This window comes from Ambystoma mexicanum, chromosome 1p (genome assembly GCF_040938575.1).
Source record: "Ambystoma mexicanum isolate Mex_15411 chromosome 1p, UKY_AmexF1_1, whole genome shotgun sequence".
NCBI classification, from domain to species: Eukaryota; Metazoa; Chordata; class Amphibia; order Caudata; family Ambystomatidae; genus Ambystoma; species Ambystoma mexicanum.
The window spans coordinates 672,597,544-672,613,186 of NC_090921.1; the positions used below are offsets into that span (position 1 = coordinate 672,597,544).

Genomic DNA, 15,643 nt, shown 5'->3' on the forward strand with positions numbered 1-15,643 from the left:
TAACAAACCCAGTAGGCCAGGTCCCGGAAGTTGTGTATTGGGATGCTTTTAAGACGATTTTAAGGGGCGTGCTAATCTCCAAAGCCGCGGCACTCAACAAATTGAGAAGAGAGCAGACTGCGCTCCTAACCCAGGAGCTAGAGAATAAAGATTCTGAGCACAGGAGCATGAGTTCTCGTAAAGTATTTAGAGCTCTCCAGCAGGCTAAAAGGGAGATTAACATGCTAAAATCCTCTAAGAACGAGTTTAGCATGATCCGGGTGCAACAGCAGTACTTTAGGAGGGCAACAAAGCAGGGAAAATTCTGGCATGGAAATGAAAACAGAGAATGGTATCAGGGAGACTTATGGGCATTGTGAATAGCAAGGGGGGACTTGGTTCAAAGTGATAAGGACATTTTACGTGAATCTGACAACTTCTATAGCTCCTTATATGCACCTGAGCAGCCGACCCTGACCTGATAGGTCAATTTCTGGAGGGATGCTCTATGACCAGGCTCTCCATAGAGCAGCGTGAAAGAGCTCAATGGAGAAATGATGACTGAGGAAATCCTACAGGTGAAAGCCTTACTAAAAGCTGGTAAAGTCCTGGGTCTGGACGGCTTTCCAGCCGCATTTTACAAACTATCTTCTAGTTGCCTGCTGGGCCCTCTACATCTCTTATTAATTAGATGTTCTCTCTGGCGGTCTCGACACACACCATGGGCGAGGCTAAGATCTTGATTATTTCTAAGCCGGGGAAGGACCACAGATGTTACTCATCATACCGCCCAATAGCTGTTTTGAATACGGACATCAAAATTGATGCTAAAATCTTGGCAGCTAGACTGGATCGCGTTCTGCCTACTCTAATCTGGGAGGAGCAAGCAGGGTTGTGCAGGGCCCCCAGGGGGCAGACAATGTTAGGAGGATTACAACCCTTATTGACATTGTGCATAGAACATGCTATGTTATTGGGATTGGATGCTGAAAATGTATTCGATCGGGTGGAGTGGCCTTTCCTTAGAGACGTTCTGGATCGATGCAACTTGGGAGAGGGCTTCATTCACGTTTTATTTCCCTCTTTATTCACATCTGGCAGCAAGGGCCTCAGCTAATAGTGTCCAGATGGTTCTCGCTCTCCAGGGGCACAAGACCGGTGAGCCCGCTTTCCCTGCCTGCATTTGCTTTAGCGGTGGAAGCCTGAGCAGTGAGGATTAGGGGGAGGAGGGTGTTCGAGGGATCCCCTATAGGGAAATTGAGTACAAGTAGTAGCAGAGTGACTGAGGAGAGTGCTGTTGCAGCTAGATTGTCCTGAGCACTCTGTGTGCATTGTGTTTTGCCTGCTGCCATTTATCCAACCCCCCGGCACTCCGCACCGACAAGCTGAGTGCCTGTGGAGAGGGTTCTATGTGATATTACCGCACTTAAAAGACCGGACACAAAAAAGACGGAATTTTTTTGTTTTGACTTTTAAATGGGGCAATATATGACATCCTCTCCCCGGCGCCCACACTCCTCCACCCCCCAAGATAACTCCTTTCCCACTCCTACCCTCTCCCGCTGGTTTTTATGTTAAATGGGGGGGTTCGCCCCCCAAAACTCTCCTTTCCCCACCCCTCCTTCCCAGCACAACACACACCAAATCCGCACTCATACGCTCAAAAAAACACTCACACAGACACACACATAGACACTCACCGACAGCCTGTCAGCCCCTGTGAACACTTGTGTGCGGCAGGGGCTGATAGCTAGATTTGGAATGACATTCCAAATCGATCTTTTTTTTTCTTGGTCCAGTGAAACTATGTTTTCACTTAGGAGCGAGGAGAGTGCTGTTGCTGCCGGATTGTCCGGAGCACTCTGTGGGCATTGTGATTTGCCTGCTGCTATTTATTCCACTCCCCTGCATGGAGCGCTGAGAAGCAGAGTGCCTAAGGAGAGTGCTGTTGCTGCTGGCGAGCGGCGTGCAGGGAGGATTTTCTGCGGTTACTCAGCTTCTCAGCCCTCTGCAGCCGGTTATTCTGTAGCAGCGAAGTGTGTTTTTTTTGTCCCCAATTTACCTATCCCAAGGCAGAGGGGATCACCCCACATGTGTGGATTTCTCAGGTGGCTTCTTTCCATTATTGTATATGACGAATTTCACGAAGCCAGGCTCCCGCTCCCGGAGGTTACATGGTTAAAGCGGTTAGCTCCCAGCCACTAATGGACGAAGACGCAGGTGAAGAAACCTCTTAATTTTCTGCAGGCTCAGAAATAGACTCACAAGCCGCTCCTGGTTAGTGCTGGATTTTTGGTAATGCCAATTGCACTCCGCGTTTTTTTTATTGCTGTTTACTTTATTTATTTAATAATATGCTTAGAACTTTACAAAGTTTTGCATATCAATCATGAGAAATTTAAAATCCATATACACTTAATCTTAAAACACATAAATTCCATTCGATAGTTTAAAATGTCTAAAATAGTCACATAAAATGTCATCATATAAAACAACAAATTCGTGTCATGTCCTTCCATCAAACTCTACCATATGTCTAAGATGTTACATTTATACATATTATCATATTTCATGAGATGGGAATTGCGTATGCCATTTAAACTCTCACATTCACATAATATGTGGTAAGGAGTTTCAAGAATGTTTATCCCACATAATCTGCAGTATCTGAGCTGTTTGGGGATGTCTACCTTTGCTCCAAGTATAATAAGCACATCACATATATTAAATTTGAACTTCAGATACCACCTGATGGTATTGGAGTCAGGATAAGCATTCTGGTAAGAAGGTATCTCTTCTCTAGCTATTAAGTATTCAAGAAACAGCCTACTGTTCGATTTGGTAGCTAGGTTGACTATTCTTTGGTCATAATCAAGTTCTTCTATCAACATTTTCATTTTTCTTTTTACTTGTCTGATACTCATATGTAGCCAGCTAAACGTATCATACTTTATCCATTTGAGATGTTCCATTCTCCATCTATATACTGTTGAAAATGCAGCATCCTTCTCTACGCTTCTAAATTGTTCCATTAGTTTTACAGCAAAAGTTTCATTGTTCAGTCTAGTCAATTTGACATATAGCATAGCAGACATTAGTTGAATGCGGCTATAGACACTGTTCATGTTACATTCAAGTAATATGTACTCATAGGATACATTTTTTGTCATCCTCAATAAAAAATTTAAAATTTTTGCTTCAAAATCTCAATTTCATTTTTGAAATAACATCCCCAAATTTCAGCCCCATATATTAAGCATGCTACTATTTTTGTAGAGTACAATTTTATCACAGTACTTATGGAAATATTCCCTTGCACTCCTATGAATTTACTTAGCGCCATCGTAGCAATCATACACTTCCTCTTAGTTTCATTCCAATGAGTTTTCCATTTAAGTTTGTTATCAATGATGACACCCAAGTATTTGTATTCATTTACAACTTCGATCTTTCTCTTATTTATCTGCCATATTGGGTTTTTATTTCTCTTCAACATTCTATACTCAAACTTCATTAATTTAGTCTTTTCAATATTAATGATTAGATCATTGGCTTCTGCAAAACTTTCAAGTTCTTTCAGTTTTGATTGTAATCCTTTTGGAGTGTAATCTATTAGCACAAGATCATCGGCGTAGCCAAGCCATCCCAGCCTCGCCTCGCCCAATTTAATGTCATTCATTACATTAGTTGGACTTGTTTCTTTCAAGAAATCCGCTAAATATAGATTAAACAAAGTCGCAGCTAATGTACAACCTTGTTTAACACCACGTATGGTGGATATAGATTCCGACAATTTTCGTTCAAGATCTAAAAGCACTCTGACAGAGGTATCTTGATATAATAGTTGTATCATGTGTAGCAGGGCCTGCGGAATTCCCCATTTTTCCAGTTTATTCCATAGTTTTGTACGAGATACCGTATCAAATGCTGCAGAAAAATCTATATAGGCAACATATATAGGCAGTTTGCGGGTCTTCCAAGAATATTCTACTGCACTCACTAAAATAGATATATTGCGAGATGTGGAGGGTTTTGCTCTAAATCCAGACTGATTGACTGGAAGTATCACACTGCTTGATATCCATTGGTTTAACTCAATTAACAGAATTTTTGCAAATATTTTTGCGGGAGTATCAAGCATCGTTAACATTCTGTAATTTCCCAGATCTTTGCGTGGGCCTTTCTTATATATAGGTAGGATTATACTTTCTTTCCATGTGTCAGGAACTTTACCAAATTTACCAATCCATTGAAATAGAATATACAGCACCTTGGCCCATCGATCGGGCGATTGTGTCACGAGGGCATTGCATGTGCTATCTGGACCCGCAGCTCTCGACTTTGGTCACATCTTTATTAATGTTATCAATGAGTCAACGGTGTATGTTCCGTTCCAGATTCTCTCTTCTTTTTTATCACTCAATAATTAACTCATACTCCCCAACGTTTTTTTTACATGAGCATTCCAGTCACTTTCTGGGATGCAGTTAACCGGTAGCGTATTATCTTTCTTATTATTTATAATCGCCCACATTCCTTGGTCATTTTTATTTTTTGCAGTATTTGCCAAAGCAAGCCATGTCTCACCTTTTTTCCTTTTTTGGTGAGCATTTTTCCATCTTTTATATTGACTCTTAAAATTATGAATCTTCATAATTCCATCTTTTGCATTCTCATTTATGCATTCACGAATGTTTGTTCTTACTTAGCAGTTTCTTTTTCATGTGTATATCGTTATCAAATTTCTTATGATGGGTCAAATTCCATCTTTCATTAATTGATCTATATTTACGCTTTACCATAACTGCTCCCTTGATTTTAATCTGTTACGTCTTTGAATTCATCAAGGATAGCACACTCAAGTTTCATTGGGAGGAGTTCATATTTTTCAATGAAAATATCTAGCAGAGGAGTAGCTTTTACATTTCCTTTTAGGATATTAGTTGGGTTCTATTTAATACGGTTACTTGCGTTATTTACGCCTATCTCCCCATTCATTTGGTACATGCTGCTGGTTTTTACTTTCAAGTTTAGCAGAAGAAATAAAGGCATATGGTTGCTTTCTTCTCTTCATCCTACAGCCATATCGGTGACTATCTTTTGTGCTTTTCTATTAACAATCATATAGTCAAGGGTGCTCATACTCTTGCCACATATTCTAGTCATATTTTTCATGTAGTCTCCAGGAGTGTTGCCATTTAAGATGGTCAGATGGTATTTATACAGTAGAGACATCCACTCCTTGCTTTCTCTGGTGCGGTTTTGTACAGTAACAGGTTCAGAATTTCGTTGTTCTAGTAGCGCTTCAGTCTCGCAGTTAATTTTTACATTTAGATCACCCACTATTATCAAAGGATGCTTATTGCTAAATTCATCAAGTGTTTTAGCAATGGTTAGTATATTCTCTTTGTTATATTTTCCTCCTCTGTCTGACGCAGTACAGGTGACAGTCACTATTAATACCATGTTGGTGGATTCAGTATATTTACTTCCAGTCCAGGGTTGTTTAATTGAGGACTGGGAGTTTTTTTGTTATTGCTGCATTCCTAAGAGGCTTTAATCTTATATGGACCAGTTCTTGCTCTTGCTCAGTGCTGCAACTTTCTGGTGCACATATTACAGAGTCTGCAGGGTATTACTGTATGATCTGTTAGTTAAGCACCGGAAAACCAATAGCTAACACCTGCTCATTTGGATTTGTCTATAGAGTGACTGTGAATTGCCTATGCCGTTGCTGCGGCTGAAGGGCTTAAACCTTTAACTACCTCATAGAGACTGTGGGGTGTGAGTCCTTTAATCTGTGGATAGAGGCAAGTTGCCATGGCCTCATCTAGTGAATAGCAATAAGCATTTCCCATAAAGGTAACTTGCATTTATTATTCCTAGATTTACGGGTGAGCGAAGCATATCCTCTCGCTCTGGGTTTCGCAGCCAGTCTAGATTAGCATTACAGGAGATTCAGCTCAATGAGAAACTGAAATTGTTGCTGCTCTGATGCATAATTTAGGGGACAATAGACCAGTGTTGATTAACCCTGAGGACAGAATGTGTCTACTAGACAATTCAGTATTGGTACCATCGGATCAACCCTCTACAGTCTGCCCCGTAGTTAGCAATAAAGCTTCCTCTGGGTGTCCTTCTGTTGCCCACAGGTTTTCAGTGGACCCAATACCTTCAGCAATTGCGGGCATAGGATAACTGACTTCTTTTTTAAAAAGAACAGGCACCAGACTGTACTCACAATAAAAGGAACTGCTATGCTTGACCATTCCCGAATGACTGAGTTGACTGAGGTGACTGAGTTGAATAACTTGAATGATCTGAGTATTATTGAATATGCAGACTCTCTTGTACTTGGTGCTGGGGTTTGTAATTTAGAAAGTGTAGTGCAACAAACTTGCGATGCATCTTGTGGTGTCACTCCAACAGAGCTAACTAATCTAATCGATCAGTGCTATAACGTTCACTCTCTTTTTAGGTTGGTGTAGGAAAAAGTGCTCCAGAAAGACAGTATGGTTCATCATACTTTGCGGGAGGTGGACGAGCGTATTCGCCTCACTTCCCCCACTGTGTCTGTCCTCAATATGGTTCTCAGTCTTTTGTCAGTCTGTACGATAATATATGAGATGACCGATAATATATGAGATGACGTTAGGGCACATAGTTTAATACTTTCTGCAATGAACATCAAATTGCAAGGTCTGGAAGTAAATAACCAATTTCCTATTTTGTACTCTCCCACTGATGTTCATAGAGTCCTAAACAACACTCCCATTTTAATATCTGAAGAATCTGTTGCACATGCTCCCATTGCCCCTTCTATCATTATCAATAGTGATGCACCTGTGGTTAATTCAGATAATGAAGAAGGGGGGATTAGTGGGACAGATTCATCCCATGTTTGTAGTGTTCCTTTATTATCAAAAACCAGAGGAGGCAAGATATTAAAAAGACTGCCCTTAAAAATGAAAAAATCTAAATATTTAAAGCTGGCAAAAAAGAAGAATGCCTCATCAACATTTTTGAGAAACCCAACTATATTACTGAGTCTTTGAATGGAGTAGTTGATAAGAAAAATGAATCGCCCCGGCTCTTGACTCCAGTACTAGAAGAAAGATGAAAGGAACCAAACATAAACATTGGAGTGCAACATGATTATGTGTTTGGTCCTGCTGTACTCTTGGGATCAGTGCTGGCTAGTGATCTAATGGTTGGAGGAACTGGAACTGAACCAATGTTGGGACCCGAATAGGCCACTGTTCACTCTGGCCCATCTAAAAATATTGCTGTGTCTAACCAAAAGACCTGCTTAACATCTGATGCAGGGGCCAAAACTGACTTGGTCCTCGGATGTGGTGGTGAGGGGGCAGAGAAACAGATTTCAAAGAATATAGCTGTATAGTGTAATTTTCCCAGTAGGTCCATTTCATCTGTCCAGGAGTTGAACATTTTGGATGGGCCTATAACAGTTAAAACATCACACACACAATCTGAATTTCGCCAAGAGAAAAATACCTCTCTGAAGTCTTCAATGTCAAATAAATTGGTGGTTACTAGTTTACTTGGCAAAAATGTTCTGGTGTGTTCAAATAGAACCAACGTACTGCTGATCCTTTCTGAGATTTTAAGTCTATGTGCCCTCCCTTCATTTGATCTACACCAAGTTGAATTTCCAGATTGGAGAAATACTAATACATGTATCCTACATTGTAGGTCTAGATAGGAGAAGGAGTTAATATATTGAAACTAATCGGTCCCATGATCAGCTAAAAGGCAGCGCTATCATAGCTAGTAAAGTTCAATTATTGTCAACAAATAAGTACAAGGTCTGACTGCAGAATCGATTCCCAATCTTAATCATGGTGCCTTGGTGGTTTCATTAAATACCCTGGGAGATCCATTTGCTCTGCTTTTGATACATTTTTATTGGTTAGGGGCAGTTGGTAATTTGGATTGTATTCACGGTTGGCAGTCGATTGTCAAACATGGGCATATTGTTCTGGCTGGATACTTGAATTCTAACTGCTTTCCGGGCGATCAGGAGGATGACCCATGGGATATAACATCTGATATGGTGGCCCCCGACTTCAAGATTTAAACGGGTAGGAAATGTTTTCTTGCAATGACATCTATTGGACTCTAAATTGTGAACGGAAAAGTACAGGCCGATGAATGCTGACATCATAAATGACATGGATGTTCTAGCAAGTCGACCCTTGATTATATCTGGACAATGGGGATCATTATGAGTTGGGCGGTAAGGGATTACCGGCACCGGTAAGGAGACCGGTGCCGGTAATCAGTTACCGCCCAATTCCGAGGTCCCTTAGCGGGAACCGTAAGGAACGTGTGGTCTGACCACACGTCCCTTACAGGTCCCACTAAGGGACCAGGGCACTAATAACGGGCTTGCCATTCGCGAGCCCGTTATTAGCGCCCTCCCCATTCCATTGAGCCCTATGGGGGCTCAAATGGGAATGGGGAATGGTTTCTTCAATGTGGACTTACCGGTCCCGCCAGGGTCGGAATGCACCGGTAAGTCCCCATTGAACAAGACCGGACTCGGATACGGTATGGGAGGCAGCCATGGTGCCCAATGTCTTATTTAACTGCTGTAATGATCTGCAAGTAGTGGAAAACACTTGGAGTGATCATTCAATCATGAAGGTTAATTTTAAACTATTTTTGAATGCTCAAACCAAAGGTGGCCCAACGAATTTGAGAACAAATGGAGGTAGAAACTCCATTCGTTGGACAGCTAAGAACATAGGGGTGCTCAATGCAGTTTTTAACAGGGTTATGAAAAGTACTGATCTGGAATGGAAAATTAGGGTATTTAATGACGACCATTTTGAATCTTTTATGATTAAATTGATAAACACAGCTTTAGGTAATCCTAAAGTTAGGCCCAAGGGTGGGGGGGAAGCAATCATCACAAATATGTTGAAAGGCTAGCTGCTGAATAGCGTGTTATGAGTAAATGTATTTGTGATATTAAATACTCAAACGACCAAAAAGAAGTAACATTAAAACAATATAACAGAGAAAAACAAAGCTATAGAAATTTCTGTAAATCACGAACAGCATTTCTATTACAGAATGAAGCAGAGTCCATGCTACACATCCTTTTAAATAAGGACATGGGAGCATTTTGGGCTCTGGTGAATGTGCAAGATGAAAGTACTGATGTAGTCCAGTTAAATGTGGTCTCTGATCCTCAGTGGGTCCAATCTATTACAGACCTCTATGCCATTACAACCAGCGGTAAGGCGCTTTCTATTGCCCCGAGACGAAAGGGCCAAGAGGCCCGTGGTCCTTGCATATTGAAACAGATATGGTTTTGGAAATTATTAAAGCCTGTAAACGATCAAGAGCTGTGGGCCCTAATGGGTTAACAAATAATACTCTGAAAGATTACCCTAAAAATTGACTTATGCACTAACTATGCTATTTAAGGGTATAGTAGTGCAGGGGAAATATCCGATTTCCTGGTGGACAGCATATGTTATTCCTATTTACAAGCAGGCGCAAGGACAGAATCAAAGAGTTATCTGCTGATTTCCTTTTATCGATCTGGATAGTAAGGTCTTTGTGTTAGGAGGAGTGAGCACTTTCTGTAAATAGGCTAAGCAAATTACAGACAGGTTTCCGCAAGGGCCACTCTACCAACAGAAGTGGGCTCATTTTAAGGGCAATTCAGGAAACAGCATGGACTGGCACTTCTAGAGCCACCTATGTGGCATCAATAGACCTCTCGGCAGCATTTCATAGAAGGGATCAGAGAAGACTTTGGATGAAGTTAGAAATGTGTGGTCTGCCGCTTGGTCTATTCAGCCTCATTAGGGGTTTATACGAGAATTCAGATATGATGGTACGCCCTGAATAAGGAAGGTGATATGTCTAGTAGAATGGAAACACAATCTGTCTGAGGCATGGGTGCGTTTTGGCCCCCTGCCTCTTTCATTTATACGTATCAGACATTGATGAACATCTAATGACATCTGTATTTCTTCCCCCCAAATTGGCCCAATTAAAAATCCCTTGGATCGCCGATGAAGTCGATTTCTTGCTTATTGACAACTCTAGGGTTGGTCTGCAGAGGCTTCTGTTGTCATTCTCCGTGTATGCGAAAGACAATGGTCTAGTAATTAATGAGTTGAAAACGAGAATTCTTTCACTCTCGAGCTGCAAGAAACACAGTACTTTAACTTGGTCTTTTGATAAGAATGCAATTAGAAGTTCTACTAGAATTATTTATTTGGGCTTTTACATTTCGGCTCAACCTGCTTATGGGAATTTTCGACATGCCCTCACTTAGACAACTTCCGCTCTCACAATCCAATTGATGAAAATAGAACAGTTTTTCGATTTTTCTAGCTATTATATTTTATGAAGGAAAGGCGGTCCCTAATCTAACTTATAGATTGGAATTGTACGCAGCGTTTCACAACTGAAAAAAGGAAAAAAAAAAAATGGCTGCCAAGTAAGGTGAAGTCCGTTCTCCCTTTCCATAGCGGCCATTTAAAAATTAAAAAAAAAAGTAAACTAACAAAATTGCTACCTGTAGTCCCTTCTCCTTTTCCATCGTGGCCATTAAAAAAATAGGAACAAAAATAAACAAAGAAAATAGCCACCATGGAAAAAAGAGAAGGTTCTTTCCATGGTTGTATGTAATTTCATCGACACCTGTTTTTACGGCGGGTGTTTTGCTGTGGAATTTTTGCCGAAAAAACTTTTCTAAATGTTTTCAAAATTATTTTTGGGGTGTTACCCCCAACCCCCATGACATTTATCTATTTTTTTATTTCCCAATCCCCCAACCCTTTATATACCCTTCCTCCCCTAAAAAATACAATTTTTTCAGAAAAAATGCTGCAACAAAAAACCAGTTGTAAAAATGGGTGTCGATAAAAGGACACTATACCCTCTCCATGGCGGCATGTCGTAGATTGGGAGCAGACGAAGCTGGTGACAGAAGTGTTTCCAGTGCATCTGCTTTCAAAAAAGATGCGAAAGGAAAAGGTAAATGGGGGGGTAGGGAAATATATGCAGGGCTTTAAGTGGAGTAAGAAATCGAGGGGGGCCCTCATTTGGGGGCGTGGCTTGTGGGAAGGGCATGGCCTAAAAAATACGCAAATCGTAGGGTTTACACACAAATATATATAAATGTTATATATTTGTGTGCGTACCTTACTATGATTTGTGTACTATGCAAGCCATCTTTTCTAAACATAGAAATATGTAACACATTTCTACGTTTATAAAAGATGGCTTGCAAAGTACACAAACCATAGTAAGGTACGCACACAAATATATAACATTTATATATATTTGTGTGCATATCCTACGTTTTGACTAGTTTTCAGGCCATCTTTTTTAAACAAAATTGTCCGTCGGCAAAGCATTATAAAAGATGGCTTGAAATGTGTACTTTCAAAGCCATCTTTTATAAACCTCAAAATATGTCGAGAAATCCCCAGGTTCGCCGTTAAAGGCGACCAGGGGAAACAAAGGGACAGTAACTGCCTCTGATGACCTCTCACGCGAGGGGTCACCAGACGCAGTTACTATGACTGACGGAAGTGGCAGCCAGTCACAGCGTCGCTGTGACTGGCGTCAGTTCGCCTGACTTCATTGCAGCCGCGACGGGATAATGCATCCCGCGATTCCTGCCAATGTTGCTGTAGGACGGGGGCCCGGGCAGGGCCCCGGCTCAGTCCCACTTTTTGGAGACTGCCGGGGCCTGGCCCCGGCAGGCCCCGGCCCGCTTTAAGCACTGAATATATGTATTAGGTGGGAGTTGGAGGAAGCACTTACCTTGTTCCCCGGCGTTGAAGATGGCGACCTCCAGCCCTGAAGAGGCTCAGAGCGGCAGTATTATCGCGTGGTAATGCCCCCATTCCAAGCCTCCTCATTGGATTGGAGGCTGTCACACCCGCCGCGGGTACTAATATTTTTAACGAACTGCTAGAAAAAGATTACAACAAGGGAAATAAAAGACTGAAGAATTGTTAATTTTTCCTTGTTATTGTTTTGTTCCGTTTCCATTGTTTCAATTACGGCGGTATGCACTCCCACGAGATGTTGGCACTTATCAACTGCTGACATAAGAGCACTGTTTGATTCTGAATTGTAATATTATTTTGAAATGCCATAAAAAGATTACAACATGAAAAGTGTCAGTAATTCAATTTCCGCAACTTTTTTGTTTTGGTCGTAACAGAATTTCTGACACTTTTACTGTACCGCTAAATTCAGAGTTTTTACCATAAAGTGAAGAATTCACCAACTCCTCCAATTAAAGGCCAAAAATTGGCAGATTTACTGCAGCGGATTTACTGCTTGCTAATCTGAAACAATCCCCATTGTCCTATAGTCTCTAAAAATGCATATTTACACCGCCTTACCACCACCACTCGAATGGCTGTAACGGTAAATGAGTAATTTCGAAGAATTATCACAAAAATACTGCCAAACAAGCTCTTAGTTTTGAGACCCATCCTCCAATGCATACAGGCATTCTGTCCCTCAGGAATCCCATCCACAGCAAGCCTTATTCTGACAAAACCTTGCTGCACAGGTCCAAACATACAAATAAACCATAAGCACTGTGCTGCTATATTTACCGCACACCAAACTGGTAAGATCACAAATCCCACCCACTCCAATGGTTAACACTTCCTTAGCGAAACTCAAAACTGGTCAATATGACTAGCCATGGATCCCATTTGAACATCCCAAACACAACCCATACAGCCATTCACGGCAAGAGGCCATGAAATTGTTCTCACCTTGCCCTTTACAAATACCTTTGAATCAAAGGAACACCTAACATCCGATATCTGGACCGGACCTTCGACATGGCTGCACACATTTTGCATATATTTCAGGTACATCCAGGTTATTTTGTGAACAATGTTTAGACAATCAAGCTTCAACGTTACTGATTTAAGAGAAATCATTCACCTATAATGTGGACATGCTGGGTGCAGTTCAAACATGTTCTCTTTGAAAGTATAGGTTTTGGAAAACAAAATGTCAAGATCAAATAGTCTCCATCACTGAAGAAATTCACACATATTAATTTGTAATGTACATGTTCTCTGGCATGCCCAAATTCAATAAGGCCCAGCCTTTAAATCTCTTCACTGGCTCCTGGTTGCTGCGAGGATCAAATGCAAGACCCTCTGCATCATCCAGAGAGCTTTCTGGGGCCTGGGACCATGCTGGCGCTTTCCAAGTAGAGAATGGGGGGTACATCTCTTTCCTCTGCGGGTGCCTCCCTCTGGAATGTCCTCCCTGCACCTCCCAGACTTCAGTCGGACCTCCTTAAGTTCTGGAAGCTCCTCAAGACCTTCCTTTTCTCTTCTTCCTTCTCCCTTCCCTTCCTCTCCCCTGCTAATGTCCCTTCTGCCTGAGACTGGTGGCCTGGTTCCTTTAGAGTCATATAGGGATCCAGGCCCTCCCCTGCCCAGTCTCCGCACTTCTCCCATGACCCCTCTCCCCCAACCCCTGCCTACACTTGGCTGGAAACTTGTAACCTGGAGCCTTCCAGCCCCTTAACTTGCACTTAGTTGTGGACCCCCCTTCACTCTCTGCTTCACTCTGGCCCCGTCCACCTGGCCTCCCTGGCATTCTCTTTCTCATTGCGCCTTCCCACCCAGTTCCTGCACTTCCCCACCTGTCCCCCCGCACTTCTCGTTACCGCACTTGCAGGTACTGAATGTCATAAGGCCTATTAGGATCGCTACTTCCCTCCTATCTTTCCTCCGAACTCCTCCTGCCTTGCTGCACCTCAAAATACTTGTGTATGGGTGCATTACAAATGAACAATAAATCAATAGGGGTAGGGGGTAATATTTTAATATATATGTGACTTAAGGAGCTATTTTCGTATAATCTTTCTTGTAGGCGGCTTTTATTGCATCTACAAATTGCTACCTAAGGAATGTGTCCATGCATTTCTCAGAGGACGGGTTTTGCAACTGTACTTGTACAAGTAACTCAACTTGTAGAATACTAGTAGCTTAATGAGGCCATACAATTATGCTCCAGGCTAATGTTGGTATTCCCATTTCTTTTAAAAGCTCTAGATGATATAAATCTTGAAATTATGTTTTCCAGCCTTCCCGAAACCTAGTTTTGTGCTCTCAACTAGCTTAACTTTTAATTATCTCCCCCTCACAGGGCAGCTGAAATAGAGAGCACCTACCTTAGCAAGTCAGGAGCTGTCACATGATAACCCCCTTCCTTGAAGGACTGCACAGATATGGAGTTCCTCGTAGCTCTACTTATCTCGGCCAACGTTTACCTACGTCTCCCCTCCTTAGCAGGATGGATATCTGCTCCATGCTTGCACAAAGGGTATGCAGAGTTCTGTTTATTTTTTTCACATCATCATTGTCCGTGCACCATGAAACAATGTAAACACTATAGCGTATCTACACAAAAGTGGCCCATGGCCTGTAGGTCGGTCTGCTATTACAGCTGCAAAATAGTAGGACTAGAAAGAAGAGAACAGTGCTTCTGGGATACAATTCGAATTGCAATGACTGGCTTCCAAGTTCCTGACTGGTGTTGGTCCTCTATAGCTATGCCGATATATCACCTGCTGTGTTCCACCCACCGCCACCAGCTCATTATCCCTCAACAGATATTTTGTGATCCAGTCCCCCAACTCTCTGGAGCAAGCTTCTGTTACACTTCACTAAAAGCCTTGCAATTTTCAGAACCCTGTGATGAGGCATTAACCTCATCCTCCTGAATGTGTAGCTTCCCTTAGATGAGTCAGTGTGGTATGCGTGCACGTGATACAACATACAATAATGTAACCTGGGGTCTATGCTGAAGAGTTGACTTTCATACGTCTGTGCACTCCCTGTGAAGTAGATCAAGCCAATAAAATGAAGAGCGTTAGTTGTTCTGAACATTTCTCCCAATAAAACTTGTCTCTTCTAGAGGCAAACTCTCGAAACATACCACTTTTGTACAAGAAGAAGGTTGGGCGAGAGGCATCAATGGCCACAGAGATGGGTCCAATGTTAGCAACAGCCTCCTGGAGGGCCGCTTCACTCTGCGGCAGCAGCTGGGAGCTGGAGCTTGTGGCCGCCCGGCCGGCAGGATCGTACTTGCAGGAGCCATCCTGGAAAGACAAGCATATCTCAGAATAAACACAACACCTTTTATCATTTACTGAGCGAACTCTTCTCAGTCTCGATTGCTTCCTTAGCCATATCTGTTTCCTGGACCAACTCAGAAAATAAATATGGCAAATTGATTTCTCAAAATGGCTTTCTACTTAGATTGAAATCAACTGATTAACAAGATGCCTGGTGTGGTCACATCTTTAGCATGTCTCTTAATTGCATTTTTCTGTCTATCCAGAATATGCTTGTTAAATATGACATGACATTCAGCATTGATCAGCATATTGACCAAAAGGACACATAGCTGTAGCCCATAGAAATGTGCCTTTGAAACACCAGGAACTTGGAAAAACATAGTGCAGCAAACCTAGGGAATGGAGAAGGAAACATGAGGGAAGAGAAAGAGGCAAAAGAAAAGGAAAAAAGAAAAGAGAGAGAACAGGTCAAATTTCTGAGCTTATCTGTGCTACCAGCACATGCTCCTCATTATTGCAGGAGACCGTTCAGCCATTACACTG

General features: G+C 41.9%; 1 protein-coding gene across 1 annotated transcript in view; it reads right to left on the minus strand.

Annotated features, from left to right (window-relative positions):
- CTSS (cathepsin S) overlaps positions 1-15,643 on the minus strand; it is a 243,489-nt gene that overhangs the window by 46,951 nt on the left and 180,895 nt on the right. The window contains exon 6 of the mRNA XM_069649738.1: positions 14,959-15,121. Within this exon, the coding sequence (XP_069505839.1) occupies positions 14,959-15,121 (163 nt within the window). The remainder of the gene's footprint in view (positions 1-14,958; positions 15,122-15,643) is intronic.